Source organism: Fundulus heteroclitus, unplaced genomic scaffold (genome assembly GCF_011125445.2).
Source record: "Fundulus heteroclitus isolate FHET01 unplaced genomic scaffold, MU-UCD_Fhet_4.1 scaffold_206, whole genome shotgun sequence".
NCBI classification, from domain to species: domain Eukaryota; kingdom Metazoa; phylum Chordata; class Actinopteri; order Cyprinodontiformes; family Fundulidae; genus Fundulus; species Fundulus heteroclitus.
The window spans coordinates 186,897-213,691 of NW_023396618.1; the positions used below are offsets into that span (position 1 = coordinate 186,897).

Genomic DNA, 26,795 nt, shown 5'->3' on the forward strand with positions numbered 1-26,795 from the left:
TGAATCTGAATCTGATGGTCAAACATTTTTACCCAATTATTGGTTTTATTTCACATGTGCAAACACGTAAAAACTGGAGAACATTACAAAAATCATTTGTTTACAAAATGTAAATCATGCAAATAAGAGACAAAAACATTTATTCATCAAACACAGAGAACCGCGCAGGAGAAAAATAAATACACGTTAAACCGAGGAAGGAGGTTGATGGTGAAAATCCCTCAAAGTAAAAACGTTAAAAATACCTTCAGTGTGTCTGTTTTGGTCTTAATGAGGAACATTTAAAACAGACAGTTTAAGCTTTTAATGATCGTCGCAAAAAGTTTTCATTAGTTGAGCTTCGGCAAAGATTTGAAACGGTTCCCCCAAAAGGAAAAGTTTCAACTTTCTACATTTCTTCAACTAACAAGCAACCGATCCTGCAAACGGTACCAGAAACTGAAGAGGTCCGTGTTTGGACCACAGCTGGGAGAACCAGCACAGATTCTGGTTAATTTGTTCTGACCCAAAAGGCTCTGGTAACATTAACATTCATTAGGAGGGTTCTCCAACAAGACTTTGGTGGTTTTGGATCACATGATGAAGGTGGTCGCTCTTCGTATCTAAAACTGGGTCTGAGAGCGCCGACGGTTCTGAAACTCCACCACAGAATCATGTCAGAGGTCCAGATGTTGAATCACATCATCTTAGTTAATTTCCTCATATCCTGGTTATGTGGCGCCATCTAGTGGCTGAGTTTTAGATTGCACTTAAACATGATCTTGCAGCAGTTTTGAAGCAGAACAAGGAAAATATAATTCTGTAGAATCTGAGTCAGAAACAAATCTATTAATACTTTGTTTTTAAATGCGTCTTAAAGGAAGAGGTTTAAGGTGATCCTGCAGTATGAGGTCCTCACTGAGGTGGAAATAAATCCGTTAAAATACTTTTCTTCTTAAAATGAAATAAAAGTTTTAGCTAAATGTCAGACAAGCATTTAGTGTCATAAAAACAAAACAACCTTTGAAGGGAATTTCTAACTGGCTTAAGGCTGCAAATAAACACTGACTCCATTTTTTTAAATAAAATTACTACTGGCTCATTAGGAAAAAATGAGTTTTTAAGCTTTTGTTTTTGTTACCTTCTGGATTTTAAAGCAAACACTTCATATAAACGACATGAATAAGAACGGATCTTCAGGTGTTTTTTAACTTCCAATCCAAAACCAAACCGCGTCAATTCCTATAATTTCCTTCCCAGATCCAGAACCTTCCTGTACTTTTATTATAAAACCTTCAGAAAACCTGGAGAACTGGAGACCCAGAACATTTCTACGTATCAGGCTTCCTTTTTACCCATTTCCAGTCCAGCACCGCTCCATTTCCAGAGGAATGTTTTTAACCCGGACCACCAAATCATCCTTAGCTGGCTAACGGCAGCTAGCGCGGCTAACGGCAGCTAGCGCGGCTAACGGCAGCTAGCGCGGCTAACGGCAGCTATCGTGGCTAACGGCAGCTAGCGCGGCTAACGGCAGCTTGCTTTCTGACGTGCATCAAAAACTAAACTGGACTTCAGGTAGTCATCAGGCCCGGATGTTCTGGCAGCTCATGGAAAGTTACCTAGAAGGAAGGTTCTAGATATGACTTTCAACCATGTTCCACTTCCTGGAGAACCTTCCCAGGTGCTGAATCTGGACTGAAACCGAGTGGGAAAAGCCCGGAGAAGTAAGAAACATTGAGACTGGATCACAGGAAGGAAACCAGGAAGAACTGAGAGGCTGGTTTAAAACTTTTGCACAACACTGTCTACAGGTTTCCTGTTTCCTTGGGTCAGAACCACCGTCTGTTCTTGGTCCACCAGCAGAGAACACAACACAGGTGCGGCGGTACCGAGGATCCATATCCAACATAATTGAGCTTCAGCAGATATCGGTTGGCGCTGAGAGCCAGGAACCTCCAGAGGAACCTCAGCCTGGAGCTCCATCAGCAGCTACTAAAGTTTTCACACCGACCCACGGACCTGCTGCTGGTTTCACTGAAGCTTTACCTGCAGAACGGTTCTGGTCATTTAAAGAAAATCAGACTGGAAGGTCCAGAAACGGATCATGGTGTCCTCCCTGCTGCAGAGCTCTGAAGACGTTCATGATAAAACACCGAACATGTGGACCTCCTGGTTCCCTGAACGCAGCATCCTGCTTCAGAAACGGACCAAATGGTTCTGACGTGAAAAATTAAAACTGATCAGATCTGCTGGACCTCCTGTAGTGTTGGATCGTCGTGGACCTTCTCCAGATGATCAATTAAAACGTCACTTCCTGATCACTTCCTGATGCGAAGGGGAAACGGCTGCGAGGAAGAGGAGGAGGAAGATGATGCAGGATGAAGAAGGACACGCCTCCTCCTCCTGAGCGCCTCCTCCAGGGTTCTCCCGTCAGATGAGCAGGTCCAGCTGCAGGTTCTGTGGTGTCCGTCCGTGTCTGGACCTCCACCCACCATCAGCAGCAGGTCTCTGGTTAGGAGTTCTCCTGCAGCTCCTTGGCTTTGGTCAGGATGGTGTGGACGTCTGAGATCGGATAATCCTGCAACAGAACCAGAACCCAATTCAATAAGTTCTGGTCATGGTCGGAAAACCCAAACGGGTCCAAGTTTCAACCATCTGACCCAAACTTAGATAATAAAACCGGATCTCTCACATCGAGACCCGATTAACCAGAACCAAGAAGCTGCTCTAGGTTTCATCCCAGCTTCGGTTCTGCAGCAGAACGGGTCGTTAAAGAACAAATCAGACGTTCTCTCCATGGTTCTTAGAACATCCCTGAACTGAACAAAAGCCCAGGAGTGGAGAGGTTCTGGAGGTGCTGCTCTACCAGAACCGCTAGATTCAGAATAAATGAACAAACCAGAACCACGTTGTTCACCATCTTATACCCACGACCCAAATCTGGGACCGGTTCTGCTAATCAGCCCGGGACTGGAAGGTGCTGCAGGTCCAATAAGTCACCAGAACCAGTCCTGTAGCCATAGCCACTGAATGCTGCTAACAGCAGAACCTCATCAGAACTTCTCATCCAGCTCAGAGCAAAACATCCAAGATCCAACAGAACCGGGTCGGCTGTTTTCACTTAAAGCTTTTGTTCTGTTTTACTCTAAAAAAAAGAAACACTTCAATTAATGCAATAAAAGCCCAAACGTTGATCAGAACCGGACCGGTCCCGGCGGCCCAGTAGAACCTACCTGCAGTAACCTCATGTTGGCGGTGAAGTCTCCGGCCAGTAAGCTGTCCCTGATGAGTCTGAACAGAAGAGAGGAGAGACGGGTCACGATTCTGCTGGGATGGTACCGGACCTGCTGCAGAACCGGGACCAGAACCTGGAGCCTCACATGAGCATGGCGCAGCAGACCAGGAGCAGGAAGTGGAACCGGTCCTGGTCGGAGAACAGGGAGTCCCAGATGCGGATGACGTCCGGCAGGAGGAACTCCTGGGACAGCAGCAGGGTGAGCCAGCGGAAGGTGAAGTACTGAGGCTTGATGTTCTGCTCCTCCTGCACGGACAGAACCGACCCGGTACATACGGGTCAGAGCAGAACTTTAGGGAACAGAGAGAGGCGGCGCTGCTGCCTGTTAGAGGAAAACCACTCGGATCAGACCCAGCTGCTGCTCAGAGGATCTGGACCAGAACAGAGAGGGACGGGTTCTTTTCCCAAACGACACCAGAACCGGTTCCTGGTCTCAACGTGTTTAAACACCAGACGGATTCTAGCAGGAAGCTGATTGCTCACACCAATTACGCCTGGTTCTGCTGGGTTCTACTTGGTTCTGCTGGGTTCTGCTGGGTTCTATGAGGATTCTATGAGGATTGAGGGATAACCCGAACGCCTACAACAATCTGGGCAGTTCAGAACCAAACACTCATCTAATCTGATGGTTTCATAAATACCGGACCACGGTTCTGATACTGGTTCCAGACTGCGGTATTGGTCCGGTTCACTGTGTTTAAATCTGGATCAGTTCCAGAACCAGGACGACCGTTGGTTCTGACCCTAAATGCTTGTTCTTTAGAACCTGACCTGATGTCTGAAGTTCCTGCAATTAAAAAAGGTTCCATCTTGACCCGGTTCTGCTGATAAAGTTGCTCCAAACACATTCTGGTCCTGCAGAACCAGAACCAACAGTGTTTAAATAACCTAATCATTGCTGTCCAGACGGTTCTGGGCCAACATAGGTTCTGTGCAGCTCTATCGAAATGTTCTGGCATTTTAACCCGGGCCGGGTCAAGGTCCACAGGTCCGGTTCTGAAGGATCAGAAGCTGCTGATCAGATTTAGTTCTGCGCCGACCCAGAACCACCTGAGGTTCTGAAGACGAGGAAAAAGCTGCTTTCAAGGTTCTGGATAAACGTTCCTAGAAGGATCCAACATTTTTCCAGAACCTTTCAAAGCGATCAGAGAGGCGACTCTCTCCCTGACCGGGCCAGGAGCGGCGGGGTTCTGGGCCCGGCGGTTCTGATCCGGTTACCAGCTTGAGGAAGAGCTGCGGGTCCTTGTCCTTCAGCATGGCGTAGACGCTCTCCATCTTGCAGGTGATGCCGCACTGCGAGTCGTCCAGACTCTTGATGAAGTTGTCCCGGTTCTCCGACATCAGGTTGGTGAAGCAGAAGAACGTGTCGGCCTCGGCGTGTTCTGCGGGGAGAACCGCGGCAGAGTCAGCACCACCAGAACCTCTACAGGGCCGCCACCAGAACACGGAGCAGAACCAGAACCTTTCCACTGGCTGCTGGGGTCCGTGGCGAAGGTGTAGTAGATGGGCCCCACGATCTCGTTCATGCCCTGAACGTAGGCGATGCCCGGGTTCAGCTTGGCGTAGATGAAGAGGATCCGCTCCACCACCTCCCAGTGGGCCTCGGTACCGCTGGGCAGAACCTCGTACTCGTTGGACGGGTACAGGTTCAGCGCCTTCCCAGGAGAGCTCACCTGGAACGAGAAAACGGGCTCAGATGGTGGGAAAACACCCGGTTCTGGAGGAGAACCGGCCGAGGCAGCAGCTGCGACCCGACTGAATCCGGCTTTGGTTCTGTTCTCTGGAACCTCGTGGAGGAAGAACACAAAGACGAGCAGAACCTGGGAGAACTTCCTCTGATTTTACTGCTCAGCTCCAGGAGAAACGACCTGTGGGTCAGAGACCCTGGTCCTGGTCCAGTCCTCGGTTCTGAATACATAATGAGACCCAGAACCAGTTCTACTGGGTTTCTAAAGAACCTTCAGAGGGTTCCTGCTTTCTAAGCTGAAGCTAAACGAGTCAAAAAACAACAGAAAGTTTCTATAATTTTTTTAATTTTTTTATTTTAAATTCATTTATAATTTCTCTCCCAATTTAAAATGTGTATCTTATATTATTTTATAGTTCTATCTTCTCTGCAGGTCACTTTATTTTTCATTTTATTCATAAATTTCAACACGAACAAAAAGTAAAAAACAAAATTAAACTGAAAAAAAAATTCTATTTAAGATCAAAAACTATTTAAAGGTAAAAACAACAAATGAATAAAATGTTGTGATTTATCTCTCTCTAGACTAACGGAACAGCGCCCTCTGCTGGTCATCCGCTATAGAGCTGAAACAGTGACAGCTTGCAGCGACATGGAAGAGAGATTTGGCATTAAAAAATGAGAGATTGTAAAATTAAACATTGTTAGAAAGTAAAAACTTATGATGGTTTTCTCATTTTATGCCGAGTACCAGAAAAACGGAGGGTCCACGAAGGGGCCTTCAGTTTAGCCCCGCCCCCTAAGGTAAACCAGCGGCAGCTTGTGTCACAGCTGAAGGAGCTCTGCAGAGACTGATGACATGTTTCTCTGAAGGCTCAGACCTCTGCCTGATCCAGCTGACACTCATGTACACTTTCTGCTACATTTACTCTGACTCTCTCCTGTTTGGTCCTGTGAACACACCAGGCATCTATGGTGAGGCATTTGTTGCTTCATTCTGGACAATATTTATGACAAATTATTTTAAGGATGTTTTATCTGGAATCACAAAATATAGAAAAAAACTTTCTGACCATTTCTTCTTATGTAATCTTTTGCTACTGTTGGCCAAGTTTTATATCCACAAATGTAAAACTATTATGATTAAACCCTCATGTGTGTCTTTTTTAAAGGAAGCAACAACTTATTTTTCTACATTTTCCTCCTCCAATAACAAAAAAGCTATTAAAACTTTATCTTTATGCTCTAAATTCAAAGTATTTATGTAATCCCTTTACATGCTGCTACGTGTAACTTTACTTTATTACCATCTTTACTTTTATTCAGTTATTTTTTTATTATTATTATTTTTGTTCAAACCCCTGGCCACTGTTCACTAGAAATTGTACTTATTTATTTTTGCATGTTATAAAAAATATTCTAATAAAGTTTATCTAAAAAACAAAACAAAAAAAAGCAACAAAAAAAAACAAACACTGAAAACATCTTTTGTACTTAATTGCACTTTTCTTTGTGTTATGGCTTTTTGTTTGTTACAAAGAATATTCTAATAAAGTAAAAGAAAACACAATAAAAACACTGAAAACATCTGATTAAATAAAGCTCCCGCATAAAATGAGAAAATCAGAAGTTTTTAACTTTCTAACAATGTTTAATTTTTTTTTTTCCCCCAGTGTCCTGTCTAGCAATGTGGCAATAAGATGTTTAATGTTTAATTTTAAATGTTTGATTTTACTCTTTAATCTCTTAAACGTCGCTCTAAGCGGTCCCTGCTGTAGCTCCGCCCCCCGCGGCGGTACCGGGACTCACGTCAGTGACGGCGGTACCGGGGACTCGCGTCAGTGACGGCGGTACCGGGGACTCGCGTCAGTGACGGCGGTACCGGGGACTCGCGTCAGTGACGGCGGTACCGGGGACTCGCGTCAGTGACGGCGGTACCGGGGACTCGCGTTAGCGACGGCGGTACCGGGACTCACGTTAGTGACGCCGCTGCGGTTCCGGTGGACGGTCTGGGCCTTCAGCGTGGTCTGCTCCACGCGGCGCCGCAGCGTCTCGTAGTCGTTCTGCGGGTCCAGGATCAGCTGGCAGGGATACTCGGTGGGCCGCTGGAAGAAGGCCATGTCCGGATACAGCCGCCTGCAGGAAGACCCGACTCCTTCAACTCGGGTCAGAACTTTCTGACCGTGGGATGTTGGCAGAACCGGAACCGGGACGAGGAGCTTACCTCACATCCTTGTCGATCTGCAGTAAGATCTCGTTGTCTTTGAAGTAGTTGTTCCAGCGGCTGTCTGGGTTCGGATTCAGAGGCTGAAAAACAACAAACATCATCGTGGCGCTGGTTCTAAGAAGCCCGTTTGGACCTTTGGACCCAAACAGACACGGATGGGTTCTGGTTTCACACAAACTGCAGAAGTTACAGCAAAAAAGCTTCAATCAGACCCAGAAGTGTCCGTCTGCCTCACAGCAGGTCCAGCTGGGCCCATCAGAACCGAGCCAATCTGAACCAATCTGAACCGCTTCAAACAGAACCAGTCATAACCAACCTGAGCTGGTCCAAACAGAACCGACTGCAAAGTGAGACCAAAAAGTTCTGGTTCTGTAGAGCTATTTCTGAATGTTTGCATGTTCACAGAACTGGACTGTGCTGACTCAGCAGAACCTGGATCCAGAGTTCCAGAACCCGAGGATCGGGTCCAATACCAGAAACTATGAAGTGTCAGAACCTGCTTCTGCAGCAGGTTCTGACACTTCATCGTTTAAACGAAGGATTTAAATAAAAGGTCCAACGGAACCGACTGGTACCGTCCAAAACAAAGTACCAGCTGCCAACCCAGTCCAGAACCGGCATTCAAAGAGCAAACAACCCGATGATTATCATGAAAGCACCAATCGGTGGTTCTGCCTGATCCAGTTGGACCGATCCCACTTAGAACCAGAACCTCCAGAACCAGCTGATCCTTTCTCATCAGCCTCAGCAGGTCCAATCAGACAGAGGTCCATAGAGGAGGACATTTGGGTCCAATATGTGATCCAATCGATACCAACACAGTCCAGTTATCTGGACAGAACCAGAACCAGAACCAGAACCGGACCCGTGTGGTCGGCACCAGGACTTACGTGGTCCTCCAGCGTTACGTCGGCTCTGGACAGACCCAGGTTGGCCTTGGCGATGCCGGGCTGGATGATCATCTCTCTGAGGAACTGAGCGTAGACCTCCCTGCAGACAAACGGGCTTATTTGGACCTGAAAGTCCGAACAGAACCGGAGACGCTTCACTGATACCAACATGAGCGGAACCAGCAGAACCAGCATAACCCGGACCCACCTCTGCTTCTTGAGGAAAGACTCCCATAGCGTCTGATCCAGGGGCAGATAGTTGAGCAGAATCTGAGGGCGATAAACGGACCGGGTCAGAACACAGAGATAAACGGACCGGGTCAGAACAGAACACAGAGATAAACGGACCGGGTCAGAACACAGAGATAAACGGACCGGGTCAGAACACAGATATAAACGGACCGGGTCAGAACACGGAGATAAATGGACCGGGTCAGAACAGAACACAGAGATAAACGGACCGGGTCAGAACACAGATATAAACGGACCGGGTCAGAACACGGAGATAAATGGACCGGGTCAGAAAACAGAGATAAATGGACCGGGTCAGAACACAGAGATAAATGGAACGAGTCAGAACACAGAGATAAACGGACCGGGTCAGAACACAGCGATAAATGGACCGGGTCAGAACACAGCGATAAACGGACCGGGTCAGAACACGGAGATAAACGGACCGGGTCAGAACACAGCAATAAATGGACCGGGTCAGAACACGGAGATAAACGGACCGGGTCAGAACACGGAGATAAACGGACCGGGTCAGAACACAGCGATAAACGGACCGGGTCAGAACACAGAGATAAACGGACCGGGTCAGAACACAGCAATAAATGGACCGGGTCAGAACACAGCGATAAACGGACCGGGTCAGAACACGGAGATAAACGGACCGGGTCAGAACACAGCAATAAATGGACCGGGTCAGAACACGGAGATAAACGGACCGGGTCAGAACACGGAGATAAACGGACCGGGTCAGAACACAGCGATAAACGGACCGGGTCAGAACACGGAGATAAACGGACCGGGTCAGAACACAGCAATAAATGGACCGGGTCAGAACACAGCGATAAACGGACCGGGTCAGAACACATTGATAAACGGACCGGGTCAGGACAGAATACGGGTTTCATGAGCTTAAAAGCTCGACTCGTGTCAGACGGTAAGCAGAAGTTCTACGTTTGACCCGTTCTGGACGGAACCAGAACAGATGAACCGGTTCATCTGTTCTGGTTCAGTCCAGAACAGATGAACCGGTTCATCTGTTCTGTTCGGAACCAGAACAGAAGGACCGGTTCATCTGTTCTGAACCGGTTCATCTGTTCTGGACTGAACCAGAACAGATGAACCGTTCATCTGTTCTGAACCGGTTCATCTGTTCTGGTTCAGTCCAGAACAAATGAACCGGTTCATCTGTTCTGTACTGAACCAGAACAGATGAACCGGTTCTATAAAAACCTGAAATGTTGGAAAGGAGCAAAACATTATGACCACAGTCTGACGTTTACTACCGCCACCATCAATCAGAACCATCTCCTCCCGGTCTCTTTTGGACACCTGAAACGGGTCATGTGTCTCAGAGCCTTCTGGTACCACCTCAGCAGACCGGGACAGAACTTTATCCTGCCAACAGGCTGCTCTGTTGGTTCTGAGGGCTTTCCATCAGAACCAACAGGAGCCCCTTCAGCAACTCTACTGGGTCAGAAGGTCCAGTTCCTGCAGACTGGGAACATCCAGCAGAGCTGCAGCTGTGGAGATGTTCTGACCCAGAACCAGGTTCAGGTTCTAATCAGATTCTCAAGCTGAGGACAGAAAGTTCTGACCGGACCTGCAAGTGGTCATAATGTTCTGGCTGACCGGGTTAAATCCAGTGGGAAGGAGAATCGGCGCCGTTTGGGTCAAAGTATCTCGTCCAGCAGAACCTCACCTTCCAGCACAGGGAGCGGATTCCTTCTTCATGAGGGATTCCTGAGGTAAATAAAGACAAATAGAGACAAATAAAAACAATGAAGGTGAGGTTAGAATGAGAGGAAGAGGAGGAGAAAGAGGAAGAGGGTACCGCTGAAGCTGAGCTCCCTGAGAGCCGTCAGGTTGATGCTGTTCTCCCCCAGCGCTGATTTGAACTCTTGGATCCTGGAGGAAACAGGAAGTAGTTGGCATCACATCCGGGTTAAATCAGAGACCGGATCAGAACCGGCTAGAGGTCTCAGTGTTTCCCGCAGCGCTATCTTGGCGTGGCGGCCGCCACGCCAAACTCACGCTACCGCCACGCCAACATTCCAAAAAAAAAAAAAAAAAAAAAAAAAAAAGTGACGTTAACACGCGGTTTGTTGTTGTTGGTATTGCGCGTGCGTGAATGGCAGGGAAAAAACACATGGATACCCCCGCTCCGCCAGTATGTCCGCGGAAAACGTGTTTTAACTCCCCCCCCCCCCGCTCCGCCGAAAACGTGTCGTCCACACCCCCCCCCCCCCCCCCGCTGGGTCTAAAAACTGGACCAGGAAGAGAATCTGCAGCCGAGCCGTCAACACGTTTGATTTCATAATTCATGAGAGACGGAAGAACAGAGACAGGAAGCAGAACCAGAAGCAGAACCATGGAGCGGTTATCCAGTCCGGAGCCAAATTCAGGAAACGTTCATCAGCTCATTCAGATGACATGAACAGACGGATCAGGGCTTCATCGGCAGTAACGCCGGCGCTGATCCGATCTGCTGTGGTGTCGTCCCACTGGGAGGAGACTCGGGAAGGCCTAGAACTTCCTGGAGGGTCCCCCAGCATGAGCTAGAGGATGTTGCTGTGGAGGGTGTGGGTGGGTTCCCTCCTGGACCTGCTGCCCCAGGGACCCGATCTCAGATGGAGGTTTATTACCCCGTATGTTCCTAACAGAGCACTTCGCTCTCAGATTGCAGGTCTGCTGGTGGTTCCTAGAGTCTCTAAAAGTAGAATGGGAGGCAGATCCTTTAGCTATCAGGCTCCTCTCCTGTGGAACCAACTCCCAGTTTTGGTCCGTGAGGCAGACACCCCGTCTACTTTTAACACTAATCTTAAAACTTTCCTTTGTGACAAAGCTTCTAGTCAGAGTGGCTCATGTTACCCTGAGCTACCTCTATAGTTATGCTGCTATAGGCTTAGGCTGCTGGAGGACATCAGGGTCTATTTCTCTCTCTCTGCTGAGTTCTCCTACTGCTCTCCAATCTGCATTGTTTGTTGTTATTTCAGCTTTTAACTTTTTGTTCTCTGTCATTTTTCTCTTCATAGAAGGTACACCTGGTCTGGCGTTCTGTTAGCTGTGACATCATCAGGGGAGGCAGATCATCCGCTGTTACCATCTAACATAGAAAGTACTCCTGGGTCAATGTGAGCTTCTGAGCTTTCTGTGTCTCTGCTCTGTCTTCTCTAAGCCCCAGTGGGTGGAGGCAGATGAGCGTTCACACTGAGTCTGGTTTTGGTTCTGCTGGAGGTTCTCCTCCCTGTTAAAGGGGAGTTTTCCTCTCCACTGTCGCTTCATGCATGCTCAGTATGAGGGATTGCTGCAAAGCCATCAACAATGCAGACGACTGTCCACTGTGGCTCTACGCTCTTTCAGGAGGAGTGAATGCTGCTTGGAGAGACTTGATGCAACCTGCTGGGTTTCCTTAGAGAGGAAACTTTCTCACCAACCTGGAGGATCTGATGGAAGCTGACTTTGGAAAGAGCCTTGATGATGATGTGATGTTATGAATATTCCTGAAGGCTTCCTAAATAAATTATTATGCAGCTTTCTGTCAAACTAAAGTAAACGAACATACTAAATATATCAAAGTGCTGTGAAAACCCAGACTAACCAGCATGTATCAGTGAACTGAACCAGGTATCTGAGTTAATCTGGTTTACAGCTCCAGCAGCAGACTGGAGCCTCTGTTCTCTGACAGATTCCTGCTGTCAGCAGCTGGACCCGGTCAGCTGATCTGCTAACTCAGTTAGCCACGTTAGCTCCCAGTTAGCAACTGGAGCTAATGTGGCTAATCAGCCAGCCAGCTGTTCCAGCCGGTAAAACGCTGCTAGAGACATTATTCGTGGCTTAAAATGAGACCACCTGAACCGACATAAATTCTGTTAAAATAGAGACTGATTACAGTCAGTTATTAGATCTTAAACGTGGAGTTAGCCTTTGTTTGGTTAGCAGAGCTATTAGCCTTAGCTTATTGATTTTTGTGCTGCTTAAAGGATCTTTTTTCTGCCTTTGAACACCTCCTATGGAGGCGAACTCACCTGTTCTTGTAGGCAGAAGACATGTCTGAGCAGGTAAAGCTGTGTTCCTTCTACTGTCCCCCTCCAAATAACCGGTAATGAATAACTAGACACAGGGAAGTTAGCCTGCTGGAACTTCCGCCTTCACAACCAGCAGGCGGCACTACAACTACGGAGGACGGCGAGGGCCAAACACAGAAACGATGCTGCGTTCGGCTTTTCTCGGAATCTGGAACTCTATGACGTCATATACTACTTGAAAAACGGAAGTTGTGGCGGGTCACTGATGCATATTGCATTAATAACGAGATTAAAAATGCTTATTTTAAAATCCGTCACAGAGTTTATCCTGCAAAACATCCTGGAACGATTTAAAGTAAAAATCAACTATTCCCGCGACTTCCGCACCAAAGAGACGTTTATTGACCTGTTTTTTGACTGAATGTGTTGTAGAATATTATTGGATTGATGTTCAAAATTATTTTTTTAGAAAATCTGGTCAGTGAATAATTTTAAATGCGAGAGATGTGTGTATCTACCGCTATAGAAAATTGGAGAGTGATGTATATTTTGTAATTAATTTCCTTATTATAATAAGAATGTCATATACACAATATGAAATGAGCTGAACGAAAACCTAACTTTAATGTTTTTTCTATACATGTATATATAAATCCTATAACTAATCTGAAAAATAAGAAGGCTGGAAAGTGTGTGTAATGTGGCCTATCTTCTCGTATGTTTGGAGTTCATCTGCAGTGATCATTGGGCGAGAGGCGGGGTGGGGGTGGGGGGACACCCTGGACACACAGTTATACATAAGGACAATTTAAAGAGACCAATTAACCTAACAGTCCTGTTTTTGGACTGTGGGAGGAAGCCGGAGTACCGAGAGAACCCACGCATGCACAGGGAGAACATGCAGGCGAAGATTTGAGCCCAAGACCTTCTTCCTGCAAGGCAGCAAGTGCTACCAACTGCACCACTGTGTAACCCCAAATAATAGTAAAAAGGTCAATACTTATAATAATTAATAATATAATTATAATAATGAAGTTTTATATTAATAAAAATGGCAGATCTAAACCATAAAGGTCTATATTTAAACAAGAACCCAAGCTGCTAAAACCTTAATTTGCCGTTGATAGACCACAAGGAAAAAAAGCTTCATAATGTCTGTTAATGCGGCCTTTCTGCTGCTTTAATTAAATACTTAATAGTTTTTGTGTTTTTTTTTTTTTTTTTGCATTAAACTGTGATTGCATGATGTAAAATGGGATTCACCTGATCTGATTATTTTTAAGGTTACTGTATTTTTAGGAGGAATGACAGTTTCAATAATGCTGTTCTGTACTAATTATGTCCTAAATAAAGTCCTGAGGACCCCAAAGTGCTTCACACCACATTCACCCATTCATTGACATGCTGGGGGGGTGGGGGGGTTAGCCCTCTAATCACCAGCGGCAGGCAAAGCAGTCTTGCTCAAAAACACAATGACTGAGTCGGTTGGAGAAATGGTCCCTACAGTGCTACAGATGGCAGCCATATTGGATTATGATGCCAGGGTGTGTGCGCAACCTTGTGCTCCAGCTGAGGTGAAACAGGACTTGTAGAAAATAACAGCTGAAAATGTTAGACTGCCACCTAGTGGCGGTCAGATGAACAAAATAAAAATGAACTCTAAAAAAGATGTGAACTCAGCTGTTTGGTGTTGCAGAAACAAATCAGGAAGGACACAAAATGCTTGATTTACCTGCTAAATATTCAGATGGTACAGATTAAACTGTCTGATGAATAAAAAATCTTTGGTAAGAATGTGCCCAGCAATTAACTTTAAGTTAAAGTTCCCATTAGACTACAAATTTTCCAGATGCTGCAGAAATGTTTTGTTTTCCTAAATGAATATGAAAAGCTGAATGACAAAGATTAGATTTATAAAAGTTGGTTTTAAGGTAAAACGTTTTTGAGATAAAACTTTTTTAGGAAAAATTTGTCGATTTTTATCATTTCTTTATACCATTTGACTCGTGTCCAAACTTTGCTCTGCTTTAACAAACGTTCTGCTGAATATTAAACAGTCCAAGCCGGTTCATTTAACCACTCCGTGTTTATTCCATCCGTCCGTCCGTCCGTCTTCTTCCGCTTATCCGGGGTCGGGTCACGGGGGTAGCAGCTTCAGTAGGGAGGCCCAGACGTCCCTCTCCCCGGCCACTTGGGCCAGCTCCTCCGGAGGAATCCTGTGACCATAGATGAGGTTAGGAACGTAGATCGACCGGTAAATCGAGAGCTTCACCTTTTGGCTCAGCTCTCTCTTCACCACACCGGATCGGTACAGCGCCCGCTTCATAGCAGACGCTGCACCAATCCGCCTGTCCATCTCCCGCTCCATCCTCCCCTCATTCGTTAACAAGACCCCAAGATACTTGAACTCCTCCACTAGGGGCAGCACATCCTCCCCAACCCGGAGAAGGCACTCTACCCTTTTCCGGTTCAAGACCATGGTCTCGGATTTGGAGGCACTGATTTTCATCCCGGCCGCTTCGCACTAGGCTGCGAACCGCTCCAGTGAGAGCTGTAGATCACGCCCTGATGAAGCCAATAGGACCACATCATCCGCGAATAGCAGAGACGCAATCCTAAGGCCACCAAAATGGATCCCCTCAACACCTTGACTGCGCCTAGAAATTCTGTCCATAAAAGTTATGAACAGAATCGGTGACAAAGGGCAACCTTGGCGGAGTCCAACTCTCACCGGAAACGAGTCCGACTTACTGCCGGCAATGCGGTCCAGACTCTGACACCGGTCGTACAGAGACCTGACAGCCCTTATTAAAGGGTCCGGTGTTTATTGCTTATTCATATTTTTACATTAAGTCATGAAGCTACTGCGATCAACAGAACTGGAACCGTTTGTTCTTCGCTTCATTTCAGATCAAACTCCTCAGCAGTGAGAGAAGAAATCAACATTAACAGAAACGTCATCAGATAAAGTTTAAATGTGACCGGAGCATAAATAACCCAAAACAGCCGAGTTTTCTGTTTGCCTTGAAACAAAAAACGACTAAAACATTCAAATCAGACGGAACCGGAGACTGAAAATGCTCATCATCCTCTGGAGGCAACCTGTGTCCAAAGTCTCTTAATTAACACCTAATCAGGGTAAAATAAAAAAGCCAAACAGGAACCAAAACGCAAATGAAGCCGTCAGATTGGAGTCAATCAGAGACAAACCGTACATCAGAACCAGGAAACCCGTTCAGAAATAAATCCAGCTCAGGAAGTACAGGAAGCAGGTTAGAAACATCAGAGACGCTCAGAGGAAATTAATCAGAAATAAAACTTTTAACTGCTGGAGGAACTGACGAGATGAAGCTTTACTTATTGATTAAAGCAGGATTTCTTGATCCTGGATGGAGGATGGTGCCCAGAAGACGAGGATTTAATTAACCCGACTAAAGTTCTAGATTAATCCGATTCCCAAATGTTCTGGATTATTCGGACCTTTTCGGCTTTCTTTCTCAGTGGGAAGCTGCTGTGTAAAACTCGGCTCTGTTTGGACCTCCTGGTTCTGATGGCCACGCCGTCCATCAGAACCACCATTCAAAGTTTACGGGTCACAGGATGTTGGACTTTATCTGACCCAGTTATAATTTTCATCTCTTTCCCAGTTTTTCCACAGTCACCGTTTAATTTAGAATTAAAGTTTATTTCCCACCAGAATGTTTAGTAATGGTTCTGATCGGGTTAAACATTCAGAACCTTTTGGATTTTAACAGTTTCTCCATCCTAATGCAGATAATTCTGTCTCCTTCCAGCCAGCGTGTCTCTGTTATAAGAATTATTATTCTGAAGTCACCATGGCCTCACACCACTCGGACATATGAGGCCTGGAGACCTGATGTCTGTGTATAAGTTCCACTGTTTGCCGAGTGCAAGGCTGAATGCTGCGTAGAATGATTATTGTCTATGTGTCATAATCTTGGCAGACACTTAGTCTTCTCCTCACTCCGCCCTTGTCTCATTTTCACTCATCTGACCCACCTGCTCTCATCACTATATAACTAGCTTTCTGAGCTGAGGAGAGCGCCAGATTGTCTCGTGCCTACCTCGTTGACAAGTCCTGCCATTTCTCGTGTGCCTACCTGTTTTTTGACCTGTTTTTGCCTTAGGACCTTCGAGCCAGCCTTGCCCGTTTTTGACCTTGGATCGCCCCTCTGGACCCCGACTCACTACGCCCCTGGACCCCGATCTTGCTCGACCCCTGCCGGATATTGGACTACCTATCTCGGATCTACGAACCTGGAAAGTACCTTGACCAAGCCTTGGATTTGCCCCTTGGATTTTCATCGGACCTCTGACCCCTTGTTTTTGACCTGGACTCCTTTTGGAATAACGATTTAGGAAAGCCCCCTCAAGCCTTTACGTTGGTTCGCCGGCAGCACGGACCAACACACCTCTGAGGTTAGTGATCTCGTCCTTTTCAAAACAAGCTGGACCGTGGATTAATCCGGATCACTAACCTGTTGTCTCTGCCTCCGGGAGTTCCGGTTCCAGTCACTGACGGCTGCTCTGTTGAGCGCCCGAGTTCTTTGTGTGAATAAAGTCCGTGTTCGAACGCCACTAACGTTTTCGGCTGTCTTCTGGGTCCTCCGTTTTCAGATCATAACATTACAATCTGGCCAGTTAAGATGGACCCATCGGCAGTTGATCAATGGCGGCTTGGGGTGGAGAAATCCATTTCGCAGTTGGAAGTGGGGGTCGGGGAGATTTTGGCGCATCTCCGCAGCCAGGCGGACGCGCCTCCGCAACTTCCGCAAACAGACCCTCCCATCATCACGTCACGACCAGTGACGTTGGCTCTCCCCGAACCACGCCTCTCCCCGCCTGAATTGTTTCGTGGCGATCCCGAGCAGTGTAGAGCGTTTATTACTCAGTGTGAAATTCACTTTGAGCTGCAACCATCACTTTATCCTACTGAACGCTTCAGGGTTGCATATTTGATCTCCCTTCTAGCTGGCAAGGCAAAGCTATAGGGGACCTCCGAGTGGCAAAACGACTCACGTATTTGCTACTCGTTTCACGCCTTCTCCCAGGAACTGTCCCGAGTTTTTAGTCCTGTGCTACCCTGTAAAGAGGCCACCAGAGGGCTTCTGACCTTGAAGCAGGGGGATAAGACTGTAGCACATTATATTATTGACTTCCATTTGCTGGCTGCTGAGAGCCGCTGGAACGAGGATGCTCTCATGGACGTGTTTATTAATGGTCTTAGTGAAAGGATCAAGGACGAGTTAGCGACTCGTGACCTTCCTCAGACATTAACAAAACTGGAGGACCTGTTTACCCGAATTGATCTCCGGTTGTTGGAGAGGAGAAGGGGCCGCCTGGCCACTGTTTCACACACCCCACGGGTTTCTCCATCCGCGCCTTTGGTGGGCCCCTCCTCTAACCGCCATCCCGAACCTGAACCAATGCAGGTCGGTAGATCAAGGTTATCCAAGGAGGAACGACAACGCAGGTTCCAGTTCAACCTCTGCTTGTATTGCGGAGGGGAAGGACACCGTGTTCAAACCTGTACAGCAAAAGATTTGGCTAAGTAGAAGCAGGGAAATTTCTACTGAGCCAAACAAAACTATGCATCTCCCCAGACCTTATGCTACCTGTGGCCCTGCCAAGTCACATAACATCTCCGCTCTGGTCGATTCAGGAGCAGACACAGAATTCATGGATGAGGGGCTCACCAGGAGGTTGGGCATTAAACTTCTCCCGTCGTCATCACCCTGAAGAATTCTCTCCTCGGATGGACATCAGCTAAACCATTCCCACCTCGACACAGAACCAGTTGAACTGCTTATCGGAGGTAATCATCGTGAGAAATTGTTTTTCGTGATTATCGACTCTCCACAGGCACCCGTGATCTTAGGCGTGACATGGCTTAAGAAACACAACCCCATGATTGACTGGCAAAGGGTTGAGGTGTTGGGCTGGGCACCATCTTGCTCTGGGACCTGTTTACACTCTGCCCAACTTTTTCAGGTTCCCCAGAACGAGGTTGATGAAGTGTATCCGGATTTGTCCAAGGTTCCGTCTGACTATCATGACCTGAAAGAAGTCTTTAACAAGGTCAAAGCCACCGCCTTGCCTCCTCACCGACCATTTGTTGTAGTATTGAGTTATTGCCGGGAACTACTCCTCCTAGAGGCCGCCTGTACTCTCTATCAATTTCCGAGTCACAAGCCATGCAGAGATACATTAATGATGCTCTCAACACTGGCATAATCCGTCCATCTTCTTCTCCCGCTGGCGCTGGATTTTTCTTTGTAGGCAAGAAGGACGGGTCCCTAAGACCCTGTATAGATTATAGGGTACTGAACGACATTTCTGTTAAGAATTGCTACCCAATTCCCCTTATCAACACTGCTTTTGACCAGATCCAGGGGGCTGGGGTGTTCACCAAGTTAGACCTTAGGAATGCTTACCACCTCGTTCGCATAAAGGAGGGGGATGAGTGGAAAACGGCCTTTAATACACCGACTGGCCATTACGAATATTTGGTAATGCCGTTCGGGTTAACCAATGCCCCAGCGGTCTTCCAAAGTCTGGTTAATGATGTCCTAAGGGACATGATTGGCCTGTTCGTTTTTGTCTATTTGGATGATATTATTATTTATTCTAGGGACCTTACTACCCACAAGCAACACGTCCGTTCTGTTCTCCTCAGGCTGCTCCAAAATCAGCTATTTGTTAAGGCTGAGAAATGTGAATTTCACGTGTCCACCGTATCCTTCCTGGGGTTTGTGGTCTCTCCAGGCCAAGTGTCCATGGACCCAGCCAAAGTTACTGCAGTCACTGAGTGGGCCACCCCCACCGATAGGAAGCAGCTTCAGAGATTTTTGGGTTTCGCTAATTTTTATCGCAGGTTCATTCGCATCTATAGTCAGGTTGCAGCCCCTCTCCATGCCCTTACCTCACACAAGGTCAGATTTGTTTGGAACGATCAGGCGGAGAAGGCTTTTAAGAAGCTTAAGGTCTTATTCACCTCAGCCCCCATATTAGTTTCCCCTGACCCAGAGAAGCAGTTTATTGTCGAAGTCGATGCCTTGAGTACTGGGGTAGGGGCGGTCCTTAGTCAAGAATCCAGTGATGGCCGTATGCATCCCTGTGCTTTCTTCTCAAGAAATTTGTCTGTTGCGGAACGGAACTACGCTGTGGGTGATCGAGAGCTTCTAGCAGTAAAACTGGCTTTGGAGGAATGGAGGCATTGGCTGGAGGGGTCTAAACTCCCTTTTCTAGTATGTCCTTAAGTACTTGGAGTACTTAAGGACGGCCAAGAGGTTTAATCCCTGGCAGGCCAGGTGGGCTATATTTTTTGGAAGGTTCAATTTTTCCTTATCTTACAGACCCGGAACCAAGAACATCAAACCTGATGCCCTGTCCAGGATGCATGAGGCTGGAGAGGAGAGCTCTGGTGGAGAGGAGGATTACATTCTCCCAGAAGCTGTCAGGTGCGGCGTCACCATACTCGATTTGGAGAGGGAGGTCAGGAGGTCTCTTGGGAGGGTCCCTATCCCTAGCTCCTGCCCCAAGGACCGGCTGTTTGTTCGAAGCTCTCTAAGAAAGAAGGTACTCAATTTCTGCCATAGCTCACGCCTGTTTTGTCACCCTGGGGTCAGGAAGTCTTTAAGCATCGTCCAGTCCCAGTTCTGGTGGCCAACTCTGTCCTCAGATGTTAAGGAATTTGTGGCAGCCTGCACTCAGTGCAACCAGGCCAAGGTGTCTCGACGCCCTCCTGCTGGTCTGCTCCGTCCTCTTCCGGTACCTTCTCGTCCTTGGTCCAAAATTTCCATGGATTTTATTACCGGTCTGCCTGTCTCTGAGGGCAACTCTGTGATCCTCACAGTGGTGGACAGATTCTCTAAGATGGTCCACTTGGTCCCGTTATCCAAGCTTCCCTCCGCCAAAGATATGGGTAATATCTTGGCTAGAGAGGTTTTTAGATTGCATGGGCTACCTTCTGACATAGTGTCAGACAGGGGTCCTCAGTTTGTTGCCCGATACTGGCGAGAGTTCTGTTCTCTGTTAGGGATCTCTGTCAGTCTATCGTCTGGTTTCCATCCTCAGACAGACGGGCAAACTGAGAGAGTAAATCAAGAAGTCGAGACTAAGCTTCGCCTCTTATGCGAGTCAGACCCCACTAAGTGGGTTCAGAATTTACCATGGATTGAGCAGGCCATACATTCCACACCATCAAGCACCACTGGGCTTTCTCCTTTCTATGTGGTTTATGGCTTCCAGCCCCCTATGTTTACCATCCAGGAGAGAGAGTCCAAGGTTCCGTCGGCACATATGTCTGCACTGAGGTGCCACCGTGCCTGGAGAAAGGCGAGAAGGGCCATTTGTCACATGTCCTGAATTCAGTCAAAAGCTGCTAATCGTCGGCGAATCCCAGCTCCCCGATACCGGGTGGGAGAGAAGGTCTGGCTCTCCACCAGGGATCTTCCACTAAGGGTCGAAAGCAAGAAGCTTGCTCCCTGGTTCATCGGCCCATTCCCGGTTGCTAAGGTGGTAAACCCGGTGGCCATCCGTCTACAATTACCTCGTACTATGAGGGTTCACCCCACCTTTCATGTATCCCAGATTAAGCCTGTCAAGGCGTCAAGATTTGCACCCTCCCCCAGACCCCCTCCACTCACCCGACTACTCGATGGTAATCCCGTCTTCACGGTCAGGCGCATTATCAAGTCCAGAAGAAGGGGCAGAGGCGTTCAGTACCTCGTAGACTGGGAGGGTTTTGGTCCGGAGGAACATTCCTGGGTTCCTTCTAGGTTCATCATTGACAAGAACCTTATTAGGGACTTTCACAGAACCCATCCTAACCAGTCCAAGAGGGTGTCTGGAATCCGCCCTTGATGGTGGGGTTCTGTCATAATCTTGGCAGACACTTAGTCTTCTCCTCATTTCGCAGCTCCGCCCTAGTCTCATTTTCACTCATCTGACCCACCTGCTCTCATCACTATATAACTAGCTTTCTGAGCTGAGGAGAGCGCCAGATTGTCTTGTGTCTACCTCGTTGACAAGTCCAGCCATTTCTCGTGTGCCTTCCTGTTTTTTGACCTGTTTTTACCTTAGGACCTTCGAGCCAGCCTTGCCCGTTTTTGACCTTGGATCGCCCCCCTGGACCCCGACTCGCTACGCCCCTGGACCCCGATCTTGCTCGACCCCTGCCGGATATTGGACTACCTATCTCGGATCTACGAACCTGGAAACTATCTTGACCAAGCCTTGGATTTGCCCCTCGGATTTTCATCGGACCTCTGATCCCTTGTTTTTGATCTGGACTCCTTTTGGAATAACGATTTAGGAAAGCCCCTTCAAGCCTTTACGTTGGCTCGCCGGCAGCACGGACCAACACACCTCTGAGGTTAGTGATCTCGTCTTTTTCAAAACAAGCTGGACCGTGGATTAATCCGGATCACTAACCTGTTGTCTCTGCCTCCAGGAGTTCCGGTTCCAGTCACTGACGGCTGCTCTGTTGAGCGCCCGAGTTCTTTGTGTGAATAAAGTCCGTGTTCGAACGCCACTAACGTTTTCGGCTGTCTTCTGGGTCCTCCATTTTCAGATCATAACACTATGATAGACTGTCTTTGTTAAGTCTCAAACTAAGGCCACGGTGCAGTATTAGGGGAAGCCCGAAAAGCGAGGCAGGCAGAGACAGGGCAGACGCAGACTGCAGCGGAACCGTGGGGTGCGATTACTTTCCATCTATGTGATCTCTGCTCTGTTTCTCAATAAAAGTGCTGGAACTATATCACTCCACCGTCTCCTTCTTCAGTAACTCAGGGAAGTCTGTTATCTGTTCAAAACTCCCATAACATTTGGCGTAAACGAACAAGATCTCTGACCGACGAGCAGGAGGGGGGGGGTTGGGGTTCCGAGGACAAGAGCAGCTTTGGCCAGCCCGGAGAGGTTATCCGGCCTCTGGTAAGCCGAATGGATTTTCAAGGGATGTGGAGGAGCTCCTGGTCTCGGAGTGTCTCTGGGCGTCGGCGCGAAGATCCGAACCTTTCTTTCATGAGACGGTAAGAGGATTATTTTCCAGCTCTTTAAAAAACGCAATTGCTCAAAAATGCTTGCAAGCTTTTAAAATTTAAACCCCATTTAAAGAATACCTCAAGAGATTTTAAAATTTTTAAACTGTGAACCTAAAAGGTAGTAAAAGTAAAAGCTGGTAGAAATAATTAATTATATTTATATAAAACAGGATTTGCAATACAGAACAGTGACTAAGGTTTTAACATTAAACTAAAATTCAAAATTTAATTAAAATACATTTTCAGCTGAAATACGGCTCTCATGCTTGGAGGAGGAGGGGCAGAGTGATTTTCACCTGGAGAACGGGTGACCGGCTGAGCAGTTTGCAGCTGGTCAATTAAAGTCCTCTTGTCTTGGTTTTGTACAAGAGGCTGTCCACTTCTGTTGTGGATGAAAGCGGCAGGGATGCTTAAGTCCTTGACTGTTGCGAAGACATTCGCAGCTTTGATAAGTGGGGACCCCGACCATTATACCAAAAAGCCAAACATCAGATGAGGCCTTTCATTTTAGTTGGTCGATCGTGCTAAGGACAAGTAGAAAGTAATAATAAAAACAAAAAAAGGATAAAATAAATAAAAAGTAAAAAAAAAAAGTCTGGATGCAGAAGAGTCTGTGTAATGGGTCAAAGGCAGAGTTCTCAGGGTCAAGCCTTGCCCCAGGGTGAGACGTTCGATTTCATGCTGGAAAAGTAGGGGCCCAGAAGCATGACATGCATAAATGATTTGATTAAACATGCAGATTTATCACATAGGGGTTATAATTATTATTATTTATTTTATTTTATTGCAGTACTGCTACTAAATAATAAAATAAAATCAAGAGAAAAAAAAGAAAAGCGAAACTTTAATAAAATTAATAACAACAGAAAACGGAAACGGAACTAAAAGAGCGTTGTACCGGGGAAGCGTTTACAGGGGGACTGACAAGAGACACTTCCGTTATGGATAAAAGTGTTTTGAACTGCTAATAACGACGGATAGCTTTCAAAAATGGGTAAGCGTCCAAGTGTCTGCGAGACACAGATTTGTATCCTTGCAGGGCTGAAGCGTAAAACCGCGTGTGGACGAAGCATTCGGGGGTTGTAGCCAGCGCACGCACTCCCCTTTTTAAACTAAGCTGGAACTTAACACGTTGAAAGCATCTTTCGGCGTTGCCATAGACGTTTAAAAATTATGAAAAACAGAACTATTTAAGATAGTGAAAAAAGCAGGCCTGCACGTGTTTGTCTGTGTGAATGTCATCGTTTGTATGTAACTGTACGTATGTATGCATCTAAACGTTCATCTGTGTGAATTAATTTTGTTAAAATTAATGTTCATGGTTTCAAGGTGTTCATTTGTTTTGGGAGAACTGCAGCTCCGTAATTCAAATGACATTTTAAGCATGGACAATGTTAACTAAAAGGGAAAGGAAAAGAGAGACTCCAATAACATAAAGTTTGTTTTTCCCACATTAAATATCCAAATTAAATTGATACACTGAGAGATTAACATGGCTTGAACGGAAATATTTCAGCTTTGTTAGAAATTGGAAATGGTAATTGTCAGGATTTGTCTTTTGAACCCGGGTTGAGCACACACACACAGAGCACGTTTTGACAGTTTATTGAAAGTTAGGAGTGCTGGAAGAGGAAAACCAAAGTCTGTTATTGGACTGGAGGAGGTGGTACTGGAGCGGCTAGTCAGGTTAGCGGATCACTGGAGACACCATGGCACCGAGCAGAGCTTCTCCAGAGCCGCTTGTCAGGTTAGCAGTTCACAGAAGACAACAGGGCACAGAGCGGAGTTTCTCCAGAGCAGCTTGTCAGGTTAGCAGTTCACAGGAGACACCTGGACAAAAAGCAAAGCTTCTCCAAAAACGAGCAGCAGAATACAAAGACTTACAGAGGGACTGGCATGGAGAGGGTGTAGAATGATGACGGACCGACAAACGAGTGACAGCAGAGTGAGGCTTAAGTAGGGAGGCTGGCAGGTGAAGTGAGTCAGGCTAATTAGTGGCTGGCAGGTGTGACTAACTGCAGTGGAAGGGAAGGCTGAAGTGAAGGGACGGAGAAACTAAAATCAATAAATAAAGTCAAACCCTAACTAAAACTAAAACGAGGTGGAAAAACCAAAAACCAATGGCAACAAAAGCTGAATCAAAACTAAACCATGACAGTAATAAGCTTTACATAAGCTTGTTAAGTTTACTGTTTTACAAATTTAGGCAGAGATCCTATCACTTGTTTTTTAGCCCTAAAGTAATTTAAAATTACTGAGATCTCATTTCTTATAATAATAATGATTCATCACAAACCAGTCCATGTGAAAGAAGTTAAGAAATGCATGATCTTTGATTTAAATAGATGGGAAAAAACAGTGCTTTGAACAAACTGTATGGAACTAAATATCAATTGCTTTCCTAAGGGTTTTATATTAATTTATTTTATTTCTTTTTACTTGGGATATGAATGCAACTAATGAGAAATTTTGAAAAGCGTCAGAGGATCAGAAGGCCACGTTACACGCGTCATCAGTTACAAAATCATCTGATGTTATTAGTTATGCTGAGCTGAGGCGAACCTCAGAGGGACAGTATAACCTGAGAAGGACAATAGATATGATAAACAAATCTGACCATGATGTAAACATCTGAATGTTTATTGCAAGGCTGGGTTCAGTATGTTCTGGCCTGGGGCACGAAAACTATGTCAGAGGGAAAAACAAAATAAAGCCAGCTTCTGAAGGGTTAAATTCTAATTCTAATCTTGGTTTGTTTTGGGTAGTCTTCTCAATGTGCTTACGGGGAAAACTCTTATCATTTATAGAGAAACACTAGAAGTTGAAAAAAAAAACACTAAAAGGGAAAAATCATTGCTTTAAAGTTTCACACTTGACCAATTTAGATTGAAAAGGTATATATAAATAAAAGTATTACTAACAGCAAATACACATGGTCAAAGGACAAGAAAGAAATCAAAAAAGTTTGTAATAAGTCAAAAACCTATGTCTTATTGGAAATGACATAATTGTGCTCCTTGGGAGACATTTTTGTTTGTTTTTTTGGTTATTTTTTGTTTTCTTTCTTTTGGAGGCGTTTAGAACAGAGTTTCAAAGGAAAGGTGAAGAATAGATACCTTCCCAGGATCAGCAAGAAAAAGCAGAACAACACCACGTTAAAGTGACACTAAGGGGACCAGGATTTTAACTGCATGCTATTAACGCTCTTGTTTTTCTCTGAGTTATTGCTTTAAGATTAAAGGAGACGCCACCTTTCTGCCAACAGAAGACTCTGAGAAGACAGTGCTAGCAGTACGGTAAGGAGTCATAATCAGATTTGGACACTAAATTATACTTAGTTTTAACCAAGCCAGGAGATCTTCCAGCGGGAAAGGTGGTGTCTTAAAAATGTTTGTTGCTTTCTGCTATTAACCGTTCTATCTTTCTGCTTCTTTTTCTTTGCAAAGAAACCTGGTCAATATGATAGGAATGTGCTAACATAGAGATTTAGTCCCATTTTAGACATTCTCAGATGCAAGAGAATACCAAAACAGTGCCGCAGTGACGTGGGGGCTGATCCTTGGGTCAAGGAGAACAGGTGATGTCATTGACTTCAGCCTGATCCAGTTTTGAGTTTTATTTTGTCAGAGACAGAGTTTTATTTTTTTCTATCCTTTTATTTCTTTTATGTTTGTCATGTTAGAGGGAACACAGCAGTTAAAATGTTTGTGACTGTTTTGCTGTAATTTCTTTTCAACCTATGGAGCGTTTTCTTTGGCAAAAAATGCTGGCAGAATTCATTCTGTTTGCAGGCGTGAGGACTGATAGGATGGACTCTTGAAGGGAAGGAGAATGTTGTGCTGCTGAACTCAGACATTGGACTGAAAAAGGACATTGAAGGACTATGACTGAGGCATCGGACAACCTTCGACAACAAACACAGATGAGTTCTGCAGACACGACTTTATGCATTTCACTTCAGATTTTTTCGTACACAATTAAAACAAAACACACATTACGAAACACATTAAGATTATGTAAAGGTGGAAAACTTTTAAAGAAGCAGCTTGATGGAATCATAGAGCAACTTATAAATTAAGTGGGTATTATATCAACAGTTAAACAAATAAATGAATTAATTAGTTTTCACTATATAGGTAGAGTAATGTGAACTTTTAAATAGCATTTCATTTAATGAACATCTTAGAGTAAGCTAATTTCTGCTACTCTGGCAGGCATCAATAAAACGGTAACAAAAGGTTACTGGCTAAAATGGATAAGGTTGCAATAAAATTAGCATAATGACACATCCTACTAACTAACACGGGTAAATTTAGGATTAAAGCATCAGGGTAAAATGGTTACCATATTTATGGAGATTTAATATCCTTCAACTAGAACACAAATAACTCAAT

The 26,795-nt window shown here is 45.8% G+C and overlaps 1 protein-coding gene across 1 annotated transcript; it reads right to left on the reverse strand.

Annotated features, from left to right (window-relative positions):
- Window positions 1-365: 365 nt before the first annotated feature.
- LOC105924934 (TBC1 domain family, member 13) lies at window positions 366-12,451 on the reverse strand. Its single transcript, XM_036129718.1, has 12 exons — window positions 12,335-12,451; window positions 10,141-10,214; window positions 10,009-10,049; window positions 8,287-8,348; window positions 8,079-8,178; window positions 7,186-7,268; window positions 6,938-7,097; window positions 4,737-4,947; window positions 4,493-4,656; window positions 3,360-3,520; window positions 3,213-3,270; window positions 366-2,557 (listed from the first exon to the last, which is right to left on the reverse strand). The coding sequence occupies exons 1-12, from the start codon at window positions 12,355-12,357 to the stop codon at window positions 2,492-2,494; spliced, it is 1,203 nt and encodes a 400-aa protein (XP_035985611.1). The 5' UTR covers window positions 12,358-12,451; the 3' UTR covers window positions 366-2,491.
- Window positions 12,452-26,795: the final 14,344 nt, after the last annotated feature.

Coding starts and splice junctions, on each gene's coding strand:
- LOC105924934 (XM_036129718.1), bottom strand. CDS start 12,357: ATGTCTTCTGCCTACAAGAACAG. Junction 8,349..10,008: donor TCCGCTCCCTGTGCTGGAAG/GTGAGGTTCTGC, acceptor TATCGCCCTCAG/ATTCTGCTCAACTATCTGCC. Junction 7,269..8,078: donor ACGTAACGCTGGAGGACCAC/GTAAGTCCTGGT, acceptor GTTGTTTTTCAG/CCTCTGAATCCGAACCCAGA.